Source organism: Callospermophilus lateralis, chromosome 9 (genome assembly GCF_048772815.1).
Source record: "Callospermophilus lateralis isolate mCalLat2 chromosome 9, mCalLat2.hap1, whole genome shotgun sequence".
NCBI lineage: Eukaryota > Metazoa > Chordata > Mammalia > Rodentia > Sciuridae > Callospermophilus > Callospermophilus lateralis.
In genome coordinates, this window is record NC_135313.1 from 37558624 (window position 1) to 37575816 (window position 17193).

General features: G+C 37.6%; 1 protein-coding gene across 4 annotated transcripts in view; it reads left to right on the forward strand.

Annotated features, from left to right (window-relative positions):
* Positions 1-17193, forward strand: part of Ankrd44 (ankyrin repeat domain 44) — a 295099-nt gene that overhangs the window by 212885 nt on the left and 65021 nt on the right. For all 4 annotated transcript variants that reach the window (XM_076865519.2, XM_076865521.2, XM_076865520.2 and 1 more), the window contains exon 16: positions 1193-1304. In XM_076865519.2, the coding sequence (XP_076721634.1) occupies positions 1193-1304 (112 nt within the window). The remainder of the gene's footprint in view (positions 1-1192; positions 1305-17193) is intronic.

The following is a 17193-nucleotide window of genomic DNA, read 5'->3' on the forward strand; positions in this document are numbered from 1 at the left end:
ATTTCATGGAAAAATGTGACAGATAGTATTTTGTTTTAAAAAAGTATTTTCTATCAATTTTTCTAAAAAATTGTAACAACCTGTTTAATTAAAACTTCTGTATATGATTCGTTTACTCCTTTTGCCTTATACCAAAAGATAGGTAAATGTCATGTAAAATTTTGAGTCAACTATAGAAATTTTTCATTGGAAAGTCTTTTTTAAGGTATAAGCTTATGTTTAAAATTTTAAAAGCTTGATGTGAGTGTAAAATTGAATCAGTGTGGCCTCATAAGAATGTGTGTCCCATTGTTGTAGATATAATACTGAAATTATGGAGTGTCACTCTCTGGCTACTTATTCCCTCTGTGCCATCAAGATCAGACCATTTGCAATTAGCCCTGAACAGAATGCTTTATGTCCCTGAGTATTTTTGTCTGGTGTTGCAGGCTCTTCAATAAAAGTACAACCAAGCTCCTTCCTCTAGCCTATTTCAAAGATTGTAACTTTTTCAGGAAAATTACAACTGTATCAAAAAAGCCTTTCAATATTATTTTGTTCCAGTCTATATTCCTAGTGGTATAATTTAAGCTTCTTTCTTCATATGTAGTTACTGAATTAGTCATTTATATATTTTAAAAGCTTATCCACTCCTTTAATCTTTTTATTATTCAGACTATCCTTGGGTTGTTTTTCTTACTCTATTTTAAACTTTTGTTTTCTCGTCTTTTGATCTTAGTTTCCAATGGCAATGTAACAAATAATCCCCTCTCTGTTGGGTTTGCTGAGTTGCAAAGGCCTGACCACTTCTTTGTATTTGAGACTTCATTTTTTGAATACAGAGATCTAAGTCTTATTATTTGGAGATCTTGACAACAGACATTCTATACCTGAAGATGAGAAGAATAAAAAAAATAAATTACCCTTTTGCTTCTAAAGCTTTTCCTGAGTTCTAGAATGGCAATTTTAAGTGGAAATAAAGATAGCTATGGAAAATGTGTGTGTGTGTGCGCACACACACACACACACACACACACTCACTCACTCACACTACCTTTCAGCGCAGAAAGGTTTATTGCAACACAGTTCTTAAAGAAACACTTAAATTTATAAAATGCTTTGTGGAACATGAAAAACAGGGGGGATTCTCAGTAATTATCTTGTTTGGTCCAGAGATGTTTTCTAAAATAATCCCTCATATTTATACTTACAGATGTCTAGAGTTTCTGCTTCAAAATGATGCAAATCCATCTATCCGGGACAAGGAAGGCTACAATAGTATACATTATGCTGCTGCCTATGGCCACAGACAGTGTCTGGAATTGGTGAGTTGTTTTGTCTTGTTTTGCTTTTCTAACACAATTCTGATTTCAAACTCTCAGTAGATGCTTTCACTGACTCAATAAGTCACTATTAGAAATCACCTTGAGGATATTCTCTGATAAATTTTTAAAAAGTTACACTTTACTCTCTGTGGCTCTCTTTGTTCCTTTTCTGTCCTTTTTAATCTCACAGCTGACTGACAATTGACTCTTCTGTATTAATTAGGGGTGGGAATGTGTATGGGCATAGTTGTATTTTAATTAATTAGGATGTATCAAATAAGTTTAATACATATTTCTGGAGTAGAACTAGCACTCCAATATTTGATGACAGTAATGTAGGATGACTTATATAACCTTAGACACGTAGGTTTGTCATGCTCAGTCTCATATTTGTAGTTTAGGGAAGGAAATTGTCAAGGGCACAACAGCAGAATTTACTGGAATTTCCAAGCCATATACCTGTAGTGACCAAGACTCAGATATTTGGAATCTGAAGCTCCTCTGTTGGTTTAGGTCATGAGACCCAAACTCAAATGTTCACAGGGACTGGAAATGTGAAGTAGAGGGATAAAGTGATCTCATATATAAAATGATAGGGAGTAAGGAGGACTACAGTAAACAGAGCATGTGTTCTGTCTAAAGGGAAAAACAGCCAGTCAGGCCCAGCTGTTTAAGACCAGGTCTCCAGAGTTTCAAGAGAAGCTAGAAATCTAATATTTTTATATGAGATTTTCTGTTTTGAAAACACTGGATGAACCAGGAAAAAAATATAATAAAAATAGGAACGAGTGGGTTTGTGGCTGCATCCCACCTATAGGCCACCAATTGCCATCTCCTGAGCATCACTCTTTGTTTGGCTTCACCAGGTTTCACAGGTGTCCCGAACTCATCTTTCCTGATTGCCCTCCAAAGTGTTCCCTTTCCCCCTTTCTAAAGAACCCCTACTTTTCCACGGCATTCAGAGCTGTGTTTGGGGAACACATGGACTTCATCAGTTGCACAGTCTTTTGAGAAAGGCTGAGGTAGAAAGACCACAGGCCGTGGCATTAGCACCTACATGGAATGACTGGAGGATGCCCTGGCTCTGTGCTTTACCATCTTAGTTGGTTCTGCTTAGGATCAGTGTTACTACATTTCTTTTAACTATGAACTTGGAAAAATTCTCATAAAATTCTCCCAGTTTGGAAACAGAAAAGGTGATACTTCAGTGTTGTTTTTACCTTCATCATTCTTTTAAATTTGTTCTAATTAGTTTTATATGACAGTTGAATGCATTTTGACACATTGTACATAAATGGAGTATAGCTTTTCATTCTTCTGGTTGTACATGGTGTGGAATTATACCAGTCATGTAATCATATATGCACGTAGGGTAATAATGTCCCATTCATTCTACTGTCCTTCCTACCACCAACCTTTTCTCCTCCCTTCATTCCCCTTTGTCTAATCCAAAGTACCTCTATTCTTCTCTAACCCTCCCTCCCTTATTGTGTATCTGAATATCAGAGAAAACATTCTGCCTTTGTTCTTTGGTATTGGCTTATTTTGCTTAGCATGATATCCTCCAGTCCCATTCATTTACCAGCAAATGCCATAATTTAATTCTTCTTTAAGGCTGAGTAATATTCTATTGTGTATATATACCACATTTTTCTTCATCTGTTGAAGGGCACCTAGATTGATTCTATGGTTTAGCTATTGTGAATTGAGTTGCTATAAACATTAATGAGGCTGTGTCACTGTAATATGCTGATTTTAAGTCATTTGGGTATAAACTGAGGAGTAGGATAACTGGGTCAAAAAAGAGTTCTAAATTGTCTTCCTGAGGTTCTTGTGAATGCTAAAGATTTCTTTGTTTGACCTTAGGGTAGATGACACTTTTAAATGTTTATTTAAAAAAAAATTTTTTTTTGTTCTCCTAGTTATTTTTTCTTATGTTTTTTTATTTAAAATTTTGTGATGCATGACAGCAGAATGCATTACAATTCATATTACACATATAGAGCATAATTTTTCATATCTCTGGTTGTACTCAAAGCAGAGTCACACCATTCATGTCTTCATACATGTACTTAGGGTAATGATGTCCATTTCATCCCATCGACTTTCGTAACCCCCATGCCCCCTCCCTACCTCTCCCTCCCCTTTGCCCTATCTAGAGTTCATCTAATCCTTCCATATTCCCCCCACCCCACTCTCCAACCGCATTATAAATCAGCCTCCTTAAATCAGAGAAAACATTCGGCATTTGTTTTTTTGGTATTGGCTAACTTCACTTAGCATTATATTCTCCAAATCCATCCATTTACCTGCAAATGCCATGATTTTATTCTCTGTTCTTCTAATTCTTATTCCATCATAGTTCCTCTTTAGTTACTGTGGCTTCATCAAGTCACCCCAATAGTTAGTGACTTAAAATAGCAATAATCATGTGTTATCTCTCACTGCTGGGGCCAGGACTTTGAGATGACTTAGCTGAGTAGTTTTAGTTAAAGGTGTCTAGGGGATTGCAGCCCACAGTGGCTAGGGTGGCACAGTCTCAGAGGCTTCTTCACTTATGTCAGTCACCTGGGCTGGGAAATTCAAACAGCTGACATTCCTTGGGCTGTGCTTTCTCCATCTCCCCCACCCCCAACCCCACCCCATCTGGAATAGTTTTTTACTCTAGAACAGCAGTTCTAAAGTAGCTGGATATCTTACATGGTGGCTCAGAATCTAAAGGTATCTGCCCAGGGTCAGAGGAGGGAGGAGTGCTGTCTATGATCTATCAATGAAAGTCACCCAAGGTCTCTTCTGCTGCATCCATCCATGAAGCAGACATAAAATACAGAGAGGTAAAGGAGACTCCACCTTTTAAAGGGAGGAGTGTCAACCTATGCGGGTATTTAGCATCTATTTCTCACAGGAAGATGTTGGAAGCCTCCTATAACATTGATTTTAATGTAGAATCCCAAGTGGCCAAAAGCAGTACCTCATTTTACAGATGAGCAAAAACAAGTCACAAAGGCATTAACTGATTTCCCAGAGTCATAGCTCTAGTCAGTGGAAGAACAGCACCAGGAATCGGGATCTCTGAGATTTGGATTTCAGAGGAAGTGTTTATTCACCATACCATGCTGTTTTCCATTACAGGATAAAGCCCCAACACCACCCAGGGCTTTTAAACACTGAGCAAACACTTGGCAGGATCTGGTTAAGATATAAGGCAATATCACTCTTCTGCCTCCCAACACCATCTTTGTAGTGGAAGTTGATGTGGACCTATAAGCAAACATGCGTTTGTGTTTAGGTCTCCTATAAGAAAGGCTTCTCACATGGTGTGTGGTGGGGAGATGGTAATCAGCGGCAGAGTGAAGGCTTACTACTGTAATTACCCATTATGAGCCTGCCTTCCAAAATCTACTTAAAACACAGCTGACTTTAATTGGTTTTCTCTATGAAAACCATATGCCATAATTGGAATATGAACTTTATTACAAAGTTTGTTATTACACTCTTAATAATGTGTGCTATTTTATAGAACTGTAATGTACCTTCTTCATATTGCACGTATTGTTTCCACTTTTTCAGAAAAAAATTTCATTATTTCTTTGACAAAAATGTTTTCTGTCCACAAAAAGGCTTCCCAGGTTCTGTCTGATTTAACCCTTTGCTTTGATCAACACTTGCCCTGCATAATTTGCAAAGACATGGTTATTCATGACACAAAATATTCAGAAATAGGTAGGGGAGGTATTAATTGATCTTAATTTGCCCTGTTGGTTGAACAGGACTGGATTATCAATATAAAGTGATAAAGGTGTCACCCTTGTTTGCTTTTAGGAAAGAACCTCTGTGGTTCATTTATAACACAAAATGGGATGGAAATTTTCCTGAATGATTATAGTTGGGTGGAAAGTTTTATGTATCACCATTTTGGAATGCATCCTAAAATTCCTCTTGGGTGCAGTTTGAACTAAGCAAAGTTCCTGAGGGGCTGTAAACATTCTTATACACACACCCTCTCCATCAAAACAAAACTCAATCCGGGAAACAGTCTTGGGTGCTCCCTCCCCTGGGACTGGAATCACAAAGCCATTTCTTTGCAGGTGTCTTATGCTCTCTGCTAGCTCACCCAACTGAATGGATTTGGGGAGTAAATGGGACAGGATGAAGGTTCTAGAAGGAGGGGAGAGGGAATAGGACCTGTCCTTGTTACAGGTATTGAATGAAGAAGTGGGTCTGGGGAGTGTGCTTTTCTAACGTATATTCCTTTTTTCTGTAGGAACCCAGTGCCTTCATAGTCCTTAAATTCCCCTATCCTTAGATACTACATGTTAGGAAAACAAACCAATTGCACTAGAGGAGAATTTCTAAGACTTTTTACACTGCCATGCCAAATCTTCTCCCTCATCTCACAACAAAAACACTCCACCTTCCAAGGGGTCATCATTTTCACAAATTGGACCTGATTCCATGTGAGGTACTAAAAACTTGGTCATGAAAAGACCTGGAATCTCTGGTTAGCTTATTTGAGCCTCTGAGCAAAAATTGTGCAGGGAGACCTCTTGGTGATGCACAGGTTATTGGTGAGGAGTCCTGCTTTTTCTCATGTTGAAGTCTGAACATTAGAGAAGCACACCAAGGCAAGCATCAAAGCAGGATTTATTTAAAAAGGAGTAACACAGACTTCTCCCAGGAGGGACAAGGGAGTCATAGCTGGTATCCTGGTATCCCAAGAAGTGAGAATGTTCTGCCTCTATACATCCTAGACTTGTTCTTCTGACTTCTTCTCTCTTATCTCTCTCCTTCCTGTGTACATGACTAGGCCTAGGAGATGTCTCAGTGGAATGGCCAAAAGATGAGAAGCAGATGGGCAGGGGCAGGGCCAAATGGAGTGATCCAGGCAGGAAGCAGCCCAGGAGATATTAATTAACAACTTTTATAACTCCCTGTGGGAGGCACAATTCCTGGGACCACAGGAATTTCCTTAGCAACAGGTTGGGGAAGGGACAGGTTATCTTGACAAGGGTGGAGGAAGGACTCTGAAAACATTAACATTTCAATTCCTCAGGGTCAGTCTCCAACTTCCCCGACCCAAAGTGGCCTCCCTTCTGTCCCTCTGACCCAATCACCTATCTACACTGACTGCCTGTCTTTAATTTTGGCTTCACTGGTATTTCACATTCTGGACTATGCTTCTGGGCTGGAAAAGGAATAAAGTAAATGAGTATTTCTCTATCAGACTAAAGGCTTTATCCTTTGGGAGTTGGAATAAGATCAAGTAGGATGGCGGCCCTTAGAACCAGATGATTTTTTAAATTTGTGCAATATATATCATATTAAACGTGAGTCATTAAATTTAATGAATATTTTAATGTGACATTTAACTTAGGCTATGTTTGCTTGATATTCGTGGTTTGTGACTTCCGTCTATGATGATCATAAGCTTAGAATTTACAAGCCATACTTTGTGTTCCATGTATTTTACTGTAATCAACAAGGAACAGACATTATTTTAGTTATTTTTAACTCTACTTTCCTTATACAAACTAACAAAACTTACATTGAATTGGATCCAGGAACAGGATTTAAAAAAAAAAAAAATCTTCTAGAAAGTGGTATAGACCGCTTAACCTTGACAGACTAGCCAAAGTTCATAGTTCTGCCAAGTCTACCTCCTTAAGGCCAGTGTTCTCAGCTGGTTTTGATAAAAGATGTACATCCTGTGTGTGCACCAAAAATCTGCCCATGAATGTGTACAGAGAACTGCAATCAATCATATTCAATTGGACTCAAAATGTCAAATCATGGTAGAAGGGCCTTGGCTACAAGAGCATCTTATGTCTGAATAAAATGTGTGTGGAGTGGAGGAAGGGACCTGGCAAAGGAGAGCTCCAACCCTGTATCTGGAATACATTCTGTCTGACTCTGAAAAGAAAAATCAGGGAATCATACCCCTATTTGGAATTTTTGAGTTTTTGTTGGCATATGATTTTTCTTTTACAATACTAGAGATTTATATGTGAACCTAACAATATTTGTGGCTTTGTTACTGAAATGGAAAAATGTGTGTGCCAGTATAATTACATAAATTGCCTACAGAAATTTAGATTGTTTGGAAACTTGAGGACTCTGATTAAATTCAGTCTAGGATTTTGCCAGGCCAAATCACTTGGAATTTGGCTCCTTTCCCTGGACCTTCTGCAAACTTGAACTTCAACTGTGAGAGTAAGTGGGGGGTGACAAATATTCCTGCATCTATATTCTAAGAGTTTCTGGAATTCTCTGAAGACACTTATGTTTGGGGCAATTAAACACTAAAATTATGCTGCTTTCAAATGAACTACTTAGTGTTTTAGGTTATTTCTTGTGTTTATCACAGATTTTAGGAAACCATTAACACCTGGCTCTGGATAAATATATTTGTCTGTATAACGGTGTACCTACATTGGCAATGTCTAATTAGACTTTCTCAATACTAAGAAAACAAGATACAGAAAAAGATTTTTTAAAAAGGAAAGCTACTAAGTGATCATCTGAGGACAAGAAGCTAAAAAAAACACCAAGTTTGAATCCCAGCCCTAAACAAATCTTTGATGTCTTTTTTTCTGTCCCCAGAGGTGCTACTTAGAGATGGGCTTGGGGCTGTACATGAACTTCTGACAGGCAGACTTCTAATGGGCAATGTTCTCTGGGAACCTCGACAATGCTGGTCTTGTTTTTTCTTCTATTGATTTCGGTTGGAAAGAAACACAAAATCTTGTGAGAAACTCTCATTAAGGGAGGGGGTGGGGATGGGCATAGATATTTTGTTTGCCTCTGAGCCTTCTTACAGCTATGAATGTAAGTTCATAAATTTTGAGCTACAAGTTGAATGTGGATCTATATTTGGAATGGTGACATAGGTAATATGACAAATGTCCTGCTTATTTCTTTTTCATGTGGCAGTGGAAAAAAAAGTGTTTTGTCTTTACCATGAACAAATTTGGCAATTCATGAAAGAACCATTCACCAGGATGTATTAAAATAAACAATTTCAGTTTTACCTTCAAATGAGGGCCCAGGACAATGCCATTGCCTTTGCATTGCAAAGTGAAATACTAGTGTTTCACCCATGGCCCCTTCCCCATTTTTAAAGTTGGAAAGAGCAAGAAGCTTAAAATCACAGACAATGAATATATATATTTAGTTGCAGTTGGACACAATACCTTTATTTTATTTATTTATTTTTATGTGGTGCTGAGGGTTGAACCCAATGCCTCACACATGCTAGGTGAATGCTCTACCACTGAGCCACAACCCCAAATCCCGGCCCCCCCCCCAGAATATTTTTTTGAAGTTAGCTCTACTCTGATTTCCACCAACTGCATAATGGGAGAGAAAGGGTGCTTTCTCTTCACTCCAGGTCCCAGTGAAGAAGTTTCAAGGAGATTGCTCCAATATCTGATATGTGTCCCCTGCATTTTGTCAGGCACAGAGGATGAGCATGTGATAAATCTAAATACTGCCTGACTCTGACCAGAGCTTGCTTGCCAGGCAATTAAATAAAAAGAATGCTATGTTTGAAAAATCACTCCACCCTGAACAATGATGGGTCAAAGTATATGTTTCCTAATGCTCAAATGTAATCTAAGGATAAGAGCTGGCCTGGGGTTCTCCTGGATCCTGCTCAAGAGGGCTGCCTGTCACAGTGGGAAGGCCCGGGATTCCTAAGATGGCAGGAGGAGTGTCCGCTACCAGCAGAGGGGTAGGGGGAACTGCAGGCAAGAGGCATCTATGATGGGGGTTGCTGGAGCACCTACGTCAGCATCTGAGAGACAGAAACAATTATAAACATCTGACTAAGGCAGGATATCACTGCCAAGGGTGCTCATTAGTAAGACCATTGTGCCAGCTGCCTGTGTGTCCTCTTCTTATCTGTTCCCTTTGGTCCTGGAAGAGACAGAGGCAGAGGCAGAGGCAGAAGCAGAGGCAGGCATTGAGGGAATTGGAGGAGAAAGAAATCTAGACTAGGAACAGAAAGGCCTTGGCCCTTTCCCCCTTCTCTTTTCCCTCCTTGTGGGAAGGTAAAGAGAAGCACTGATGTTAAACAGTACTTAGGGTTTGTGGTCATTACACTGGAATGGGTGTGTTAATTAACAATGTGAAGTTGTGTTTGTCACTAAAATGTTCTGAGAGCTTTGTATTCTTTGTTGGAGATTTTATCTGAGGTGGCAGGAAAACAAAGGAGCCTCATAAATAAGATTGTACCTGGTTTAGGGAAAAGGAGAATAGAGTTATTGTTTGATTATACCCATGACTCACTGGCTCAAACAAAGACACACACTTACAGTCATTATCTTAGGAAAGATTAACACCCAGCTCTAAAGAAAAATAAACTGCTGTCCTTTAAATATATGTGAATTTAAATGTCAACTTTATGAGACATTAAGATTCTAATAATGTCAAGAACATATTCGGCACCAGAAATCGTTGAATACACTGATGAATGGCAAAGTTTGATTTAGAAATAAACTTTAAATACTAGCTTTTTAATAATAAAATTTAAATACTAGTTTATAAGTATCACGATGACTCTTATGTGTTAGGAAGATATTTCACAGAAAATGACAGGTGGGAGAGGAAATGAAATCTGCATTTCTGGCAAATGGTTCTTTTCTTCAGATTTGATTATTTCTCAATACCAACTCATTTTATTGCAACATCACCTTCATGTTTTTCTTCTTCAAGATCTAAAAAGTTATACTAACATGTTCAATTAGTAAAAAGACACTCATTAGTCTCTCTCTCTCTCTCTCTCTCTCTCTCTCACACACACACACACACACACACACACACACACACACACCTCTGTAATTTCTTCTAGATGGATAGTGAGCACTGAGGTATTCAGGGAATAGGCATTACTGCTCCTGATATGAAAGCATCTAAGGACTCAGTGATATAGGACAATCATACCCCTATTTGGGATTTTTGAGTTTTCTCAAAAATTTTTTTGAGATTTCTTTGAAGGGAGAAGACAGTTTAAAGTTAACCTAATTAAAAAAAAAACCCAAAAAACAAAAAACAAATAGACTGACCTTTCTTGCCTCACCCCCCAGCACTCCTTCCTTCCCTCACTATCTGCCTGACTGCCTGCCTTTCCCTTCTTTCCTCCTACTCAGTCACAAACCTGTTAGGTAGCTCTAACCAGGACAAGAAGACATCCCTGTTGGGGATGGATCCTTAGGAGGAGGATGTCAAGAAAGCATCCCAGGAAGGTTTGGAACCCCCTCAAGAAGGGTGTCCTAAATGTGTTTATACCAAAAAACAGCTTCCATATGTGTGAAGCAAAAATTAAAAGGGTAAATAGAAAAATCCACAATTACAGTTAGAGACTGTAACTTCTCTCTCACAACAGTGGATGGAACACCTAGACAGGAGAACATCAGCATGTAGAACACTCAATAAACCATCAACCAAGAAGTTCTCGTCAATATTTACAAAACACTGCACCCAACAACAGAAAAATACATATTTTTTTCAAGTGCCCATTCACTGAATCATAAAACAAAGATCAAAAAATATAAAGGAATTGAAATCACATAAAATGTGTTCTCTGACCACAATGAAATAAAATTAGAAATCAGTCACAGATAAATACCAGAAAAATCTCCAACACCTGGAAATTTTAAACAACAGATTTGTAACTAATTCATGGGTCAAAGAGAAAGTCTAAAGGGAAATCCAAGAAACACATTACACTAAATGAAAACAAAAGTTCAACAAATAAAAATTTGGGGACTCAGCTAAATTAGTGCTGAAAAGAAATTTATAGAACTAAATTCTTATGTTAAAAATGAGGAACCAATCATCTAAGGTTGGGGGGACTTTCTCAACTTGATGAAGAACAGCGATCATCATACTTAATTGTCTAAGACTGAATGTTTTCTTCCCCAAATCATGAAAAGCAAGTTATTTCTGCTTTCATCACTCTTTTTCAACATTTTGCTGAAAATTCTATTCAGAAAAATAAGGCAAAAAAAGGAAATAAAAAGCCATAGAGATAAAAAAGAAGAAATGAACTCTCCCTATTTGCAGAAGATATGATTATCTCCTAGAAAATACCCCCAAAATCAACAAAAATCTTTTAGAATTCTTAAGTGAATTCAGCAAGATCACAGAATACAAGATAAACATACAAAAATCAATTGTAATTTTAAATATTAGGAATGAACATGTAGACACTAAAATTTAAAATAAAATGCTATTTGCAGCTACTCAATAGAACATGAAATATGGGGCTTGTGTGCTGAAAAACACAAAATGCCGACCTTAGAAATCAATGAAAATCCTTTAAAAAAGGGAAGGGGGAGGTATACTATGTTCATGGATGACAGGACTCAACACAATAAAGTTGTTAATCTTTCCCAAATTAATCTGTAGGTTTAAGGAAATTCATATGAAATTCCCAGCAAGATTTTTCTTTTTTATAAAGAGAATTTTATAGATAGAATTTTTTATTATAGATTTTTCTTAAACTTATATGGGATGTCAAAATAACTAGAAAGCTGACACAATTTTGAAATATGTGGGAAAAATCAATCTACCTAATCAAGAATTATTATATAGCTATAGTGATCACAACTTTGAGGTATTGGTAAGACAGACATACAAATCAAAGAACAGAATAAAACCAAATAAAGACTTAATTGATTTTTGGGTCCAAATATGCCCAATTGATTTTTTTTTTTTAATTTCCAATTTGAGACTTTTTTTTTTTTGAGAATTTTAATATTTATTTTTTAGTTATCGGCGGACACAACATCTTTGTTTGTATGTGGTGCTGAGGATCGAACCCGGGCCGCACGCATGCCAGGCGAGCACGCTACCGCTAGAGCCACATCCCCAGCCCCTGCCCAATTGATTTTTAACAAAGACAAAAATAAATCAATGTAGAAAATATAGTTTATAATACATGGGCTAGAAGTAGTTGAAGATTTGTGGGTCAATTAAAAACTTTTGACCTAAGTCTGACATTGTATACAAAAATTAACTCACAATGGATTCACATACTTAGATAAAGCATAAAACCTAGACAAATCTGGGCTGGGGATATAGCTCAGCTGGTAGAGTGCTTGTGTTGCATTCACAAGGCCCTGGTTTCAATCCCCAGCACCCAAAATCCACAAAACAACAACAAAAAAAACCTAGATAAATCTTCAGGATCTATAGCTAGGCACAGGCTCTTGACAGCAGTTTTTTAAAAACTGTAAAGTTGGATTTCATCAGAATTAAAAACTTTGTGAAAGACTCTGTTAAGAGGATCAGAGGACAAGTTGCAGGCTGGGAAAAAATATTTTCAATCCACATATCTGTCTAAGGACTAGTATCTAAAATCTATTAAAAATTCTCAGAATTCAACAGGTAAAAAAATAGTCCATTAGAAAATGAGTAAAATACATGAATGTACATTTCACTAACAATATTCAGATGAAAATAGGTACTTGAAAAGATATTCAATATCATTAGCCATTAGAGAAATTCAAATTAAAATTTCAGTGAGGTCTCACAATTAAAAATTAGTGACACCATCAAATGGTGGTGAGAATATAGATCACTCATGCACTACTAGTGGCAATATAAAATTGTACAGCCACTATGCAAAGCAGTTTGGCAATTTCTTAAAAACTAAACCTGCAACTTCCATATGACACAGCAGTGGCACCCCTGAGCATTTAATTTAGAGACATCAAAACCTAAAACCCATGCATATATTTATAGCAGCTTTATTTGTAACAGCCAAAAGCTTGAAATAACCCAGAAGTCCTTCAGTGGGTGAAAGGTTATGCTGTAATACATTCACATCATGGAATACTATTCAGCAATAAAAAGGAACAAATGATACATACAACAACCTACAAGAATCTCCTGTGAGTGAAAAAAGTCAATCCAAAGGTTAACATACTGTATTATTCCACTTATGCAGTGTCAATGAAATTGCAAGTTATGGAAAGGAAAATAATTCACTTAGATTTGTCACTAATGAATAAAGTGGGAGGTTTGGAAAGCAAATTGGTGTGGCTATAGAAGGGCAACATGCGGGATCCATATGGTAATGAAATGTTCTATAACCTGACATTATCAAGGTGTCAGTATTGTGTTTCAATATCCTGTCTGTGCTACTATAGTTGTATAAGATATCCCCACTGGGGGAAATGGAGTTAAGTGTACCCAGGATATCTTTATACTATTACTTATAATTGCATGTGAATAAATGATTATTTCAGAATTAAGTTTATTCAAAGAATACATTTTTCTATAGAAAACTAAACTACTTTAGGAGAAAATAAACAGCTTGGTAAATGAAGTAATTTAGCCCTCGGCTACATTGCTTTAATGAAAATCCGCATGGAAATGCTCCTGGAAACCCAAATTGGTAGCTAAGAATGTTTCATCTCTGCCATTAGACTGAGTACTCTGAGAAAAGCAACATTCCCACTCAGTTTTTCTGAAAAGCAGTCTAGCAAAGGGTGCAGTGTGTAGGACCCAGAGCCAGATCAAATTCCACTTCTTCCTTTGACTAGACTAGCATTGTGACCTTGGTTGGCCTCTCTGTACCTTAGTGTCCTCATCTGTACAATATGCATAATGATGGTACCTATCTCATGTGGTTGTTGAGAAGATTCAAAATAAATTAATGCATGGTTAGCACCTAGAGCCATGCCTACATCACACAGTGAGCCATTAACTTAATTCTGCATCTTTAACATCTACATCCCAGTGAATGGTATTCACTGTGAACACAAAGTGTTTGTTTTCTGAAAGAGTTAATGTAAGATGTAACTACAAGCTGGGCATGGTAGCTCAGGTCTGTAATCCCAGGGGCTCCAGAGGCTCAGGCAGGAAGATCACGAGATCAAAGCCAGCCTCAGCAATGGTGAGGCACCAAGCAACTCAGTGAGACCCTGTCTCTAAATAAAATACGAAATAGGGCTAGGACTGTGGCTTAGGGTTGAGTGCCCCTGGGTTCAATCCCAGGTACCCCCCCCACACACACACACACAAAGATGTAACCACATAGCTTTGAATGTATAATATTTTTTCCTGCAGAAAATTAGCTTTTTGTTTATTTTATGTTTTGATGTTAAAATCAATTTGTATTTTCTAAATATATAAACAGTATATATACTGCAGGCAAGAAACATTAGGACAACCGAGGTGACAAAGCAGCCTTGGATTAAACATCGTCTTTGAATAATCCACTAATTCAGTTTTTCATGTGTGTTACCTAAGAATTATCTTTAACCAATATCTTGAATTCTAAGTTGTTCGGTATTTAAACTATACTAGCTCTTTAGAAAGACCATCTGAACCCAAAATTAGTGCAGGAAGCTCACTTGTCCAGCCTGGCCCACTCAAATTTCTCCTCCAGAATGTAGATGACAGCTGCTTTTCAAAACTCTTTTCCTCTGGGGAGAAGCTTTTCCATCTTTATTTCCAACCTTACTCTCCGCCCTGATCCAGGCTCATCTATCACATTGTCCCATGGACCTGCCCATCCAGAGGACTTGCTGGAACCCAGAGTAGGTTCTGAAATTTATGGCACCAAAGCTCATAGAAATCTGATCAACAAAATAAGGTCTTCAGACCCTCATCCCTTAAAAGAATTAATCCCTCAAACACATGAAAACTCTAATTGTCTTTCAAAGCCTTTTCTCATGGGGAAGATTTTTTAACAACCATGCTTATTGTTTTTAATAAAGTCACAGTAATGCACTTGTATTGTGAGCATGTTGGGCTGGTGGGGTCATCACCTCAATTAATTTTTTTTCTATTGTAAATTTCAAAAAAATATTTTAAAATTTGTTTTAATCAATTTTAAATGACAGTAGAATGTATTTGTGCCCTTTGATATATCACACATAGATGGGATATAATTTCTCATTTTTCTGAGTGTGCATGTTGCAGAATCATATTGGTCATGCAGACACATATATACATACATTATAATGTCTGTTTTATTCTTCTATCTTTCCTATCCCCACATTCCCTCCTCTTCCCTCCCATCACTTCCCTTTACCTAATCTAAGGCAATGCTGTTCTTCTTTAGTGGCCCCTGCCTTATTGTGAATTAGTATCTACATATTAGAGAAAACATTTGGCCTTTGGTTTTGTGGGATTGGCTTATTTCACTTAGCATGATATTCTCCAACTCCTTAGTTAATTCTTAACAACAGCATTGCAAAATAGCATCTGTGGTACAAAGAAATGAAGTAACTTTCTCTGGATCATAAAGCTCCTGTGATATAGAGCTCTGTCTGTCTGAAATCTAACTTGATACTTTTATTGTGCTATACTGTCAGAAAGACTAGAAAATTCCAGACTTACGAAAAACAAAGCTACCCCAGAGCACTTGAATTTCGTATCAACCAAGACAGTGAGAATTTTGTCAGAAGACCAGAACCACCCTGTGGCATTACCCACTCAGCGATGGGCAGACCCACCCCAGCTACAGCTGTCCAGGCCATCCTGGACATTTGAACTCTGCCGTGCTAATCCCTGGACTCTGCTTGTATTTTTATAAAAGCGCCCTTACTTGGACGCAGCCTCCTCCTGGAATCTCTACTCAGCATCTTTGTAACAGCTGCTGTCAGCTTGGCATGGCTGTTCTTGTGATCACAGCTGCCAGGGATGACCCTTTCCAGCTAGAGCAAGGAAAGTGACTTCACAGCAAGACTGTTTCTCCAAAGATGCCTTATCCCTAGCAGCTGCTAAGAACTCCTCGCTTGTGAAGTCGAGACCAGGTTCCTGTAATAATCCCTTCTCTTCTTGACCCTCATTCAGTTACAGAAAATGTAAAAGCCTGGGCATTTTTTACTCAGAGTACGAGCTTACATACACACCTGTGCTTCCAGGTCATGGAGTCATGATGCTCCCCAAGAACAAAGAGCCATTCTAAGATTCCAGAGAAGGATTGAGGCCGGGCCATCTATAACAGCTGAAGGAATATTTAGAAAAAACAAATCCCTCAGCAATAACAGAGATTTATTTTTTCATATGAGCAGATCCCCACAACGTAAGTGGTAATATCACGGGACTTAAATTCTGTGAGCCATTTAGCACTGGAAAAGTAGTTTTGTTAAATAAAGTTCACTTCGTCACTGGGAAGGCAATTTAGTATATTTTCACAGCATTTTTTTTTCTAGGAAAAATTTGTTCTTTTCAAAACACATGCTATATTTCCTACAGAATATATTGTTTACATTTCATAAAGATATTTTTAAAAAATTTATAGCAATCTTTTTTGGGTCCTAAATTCCTCAGATTGATCTGAAGTAAACTAGTAAGAAATAACCCAAAGAAATCATTTCAGATAAGCTGTGTGTTTTTGGCATCATTCTTTCTTAAAGTATATATCTTTTATGAAGGGACTGTTAGAGTTAAGACAATATTTAATAGCCAGGTGCAGTGGCATATGCCTGTAATCCCAGTGTCTCGGAGGCTGAAGCAGGAAGATCATGAGTTCAAAGCCAGCCTCAGCAATTTAGCGAGGTCCTACACAACTCAGTGAGACCCTGTCTCTAAATAAAATACGAAGCACGGGCTGGGGATGTGGTCCAATGGTCAAGCATCCCTGGATTTAATCCCTAGTACCATAAATAAATAAATAAATAGATAAATAAATAAATAAATAAATAGAATGATATTTAATGGTTCAGTATTTCCTGTGTCTTGGCCAATTTAAGGCCGTATTGGGTGCTAGCAGTTAGCAAAGTTCAGATCAGGGTCTACCTTTCAGCTTTTACAAGTTTATAAACTTTATTAATTTTCCTTATTATCCACTTAACTCTAAGAAAGACCATCCTTCATGAATTTACTGTGAAGAGTCTGACTGCAAAGAGGACCAAGGAATTCATGTTTATCT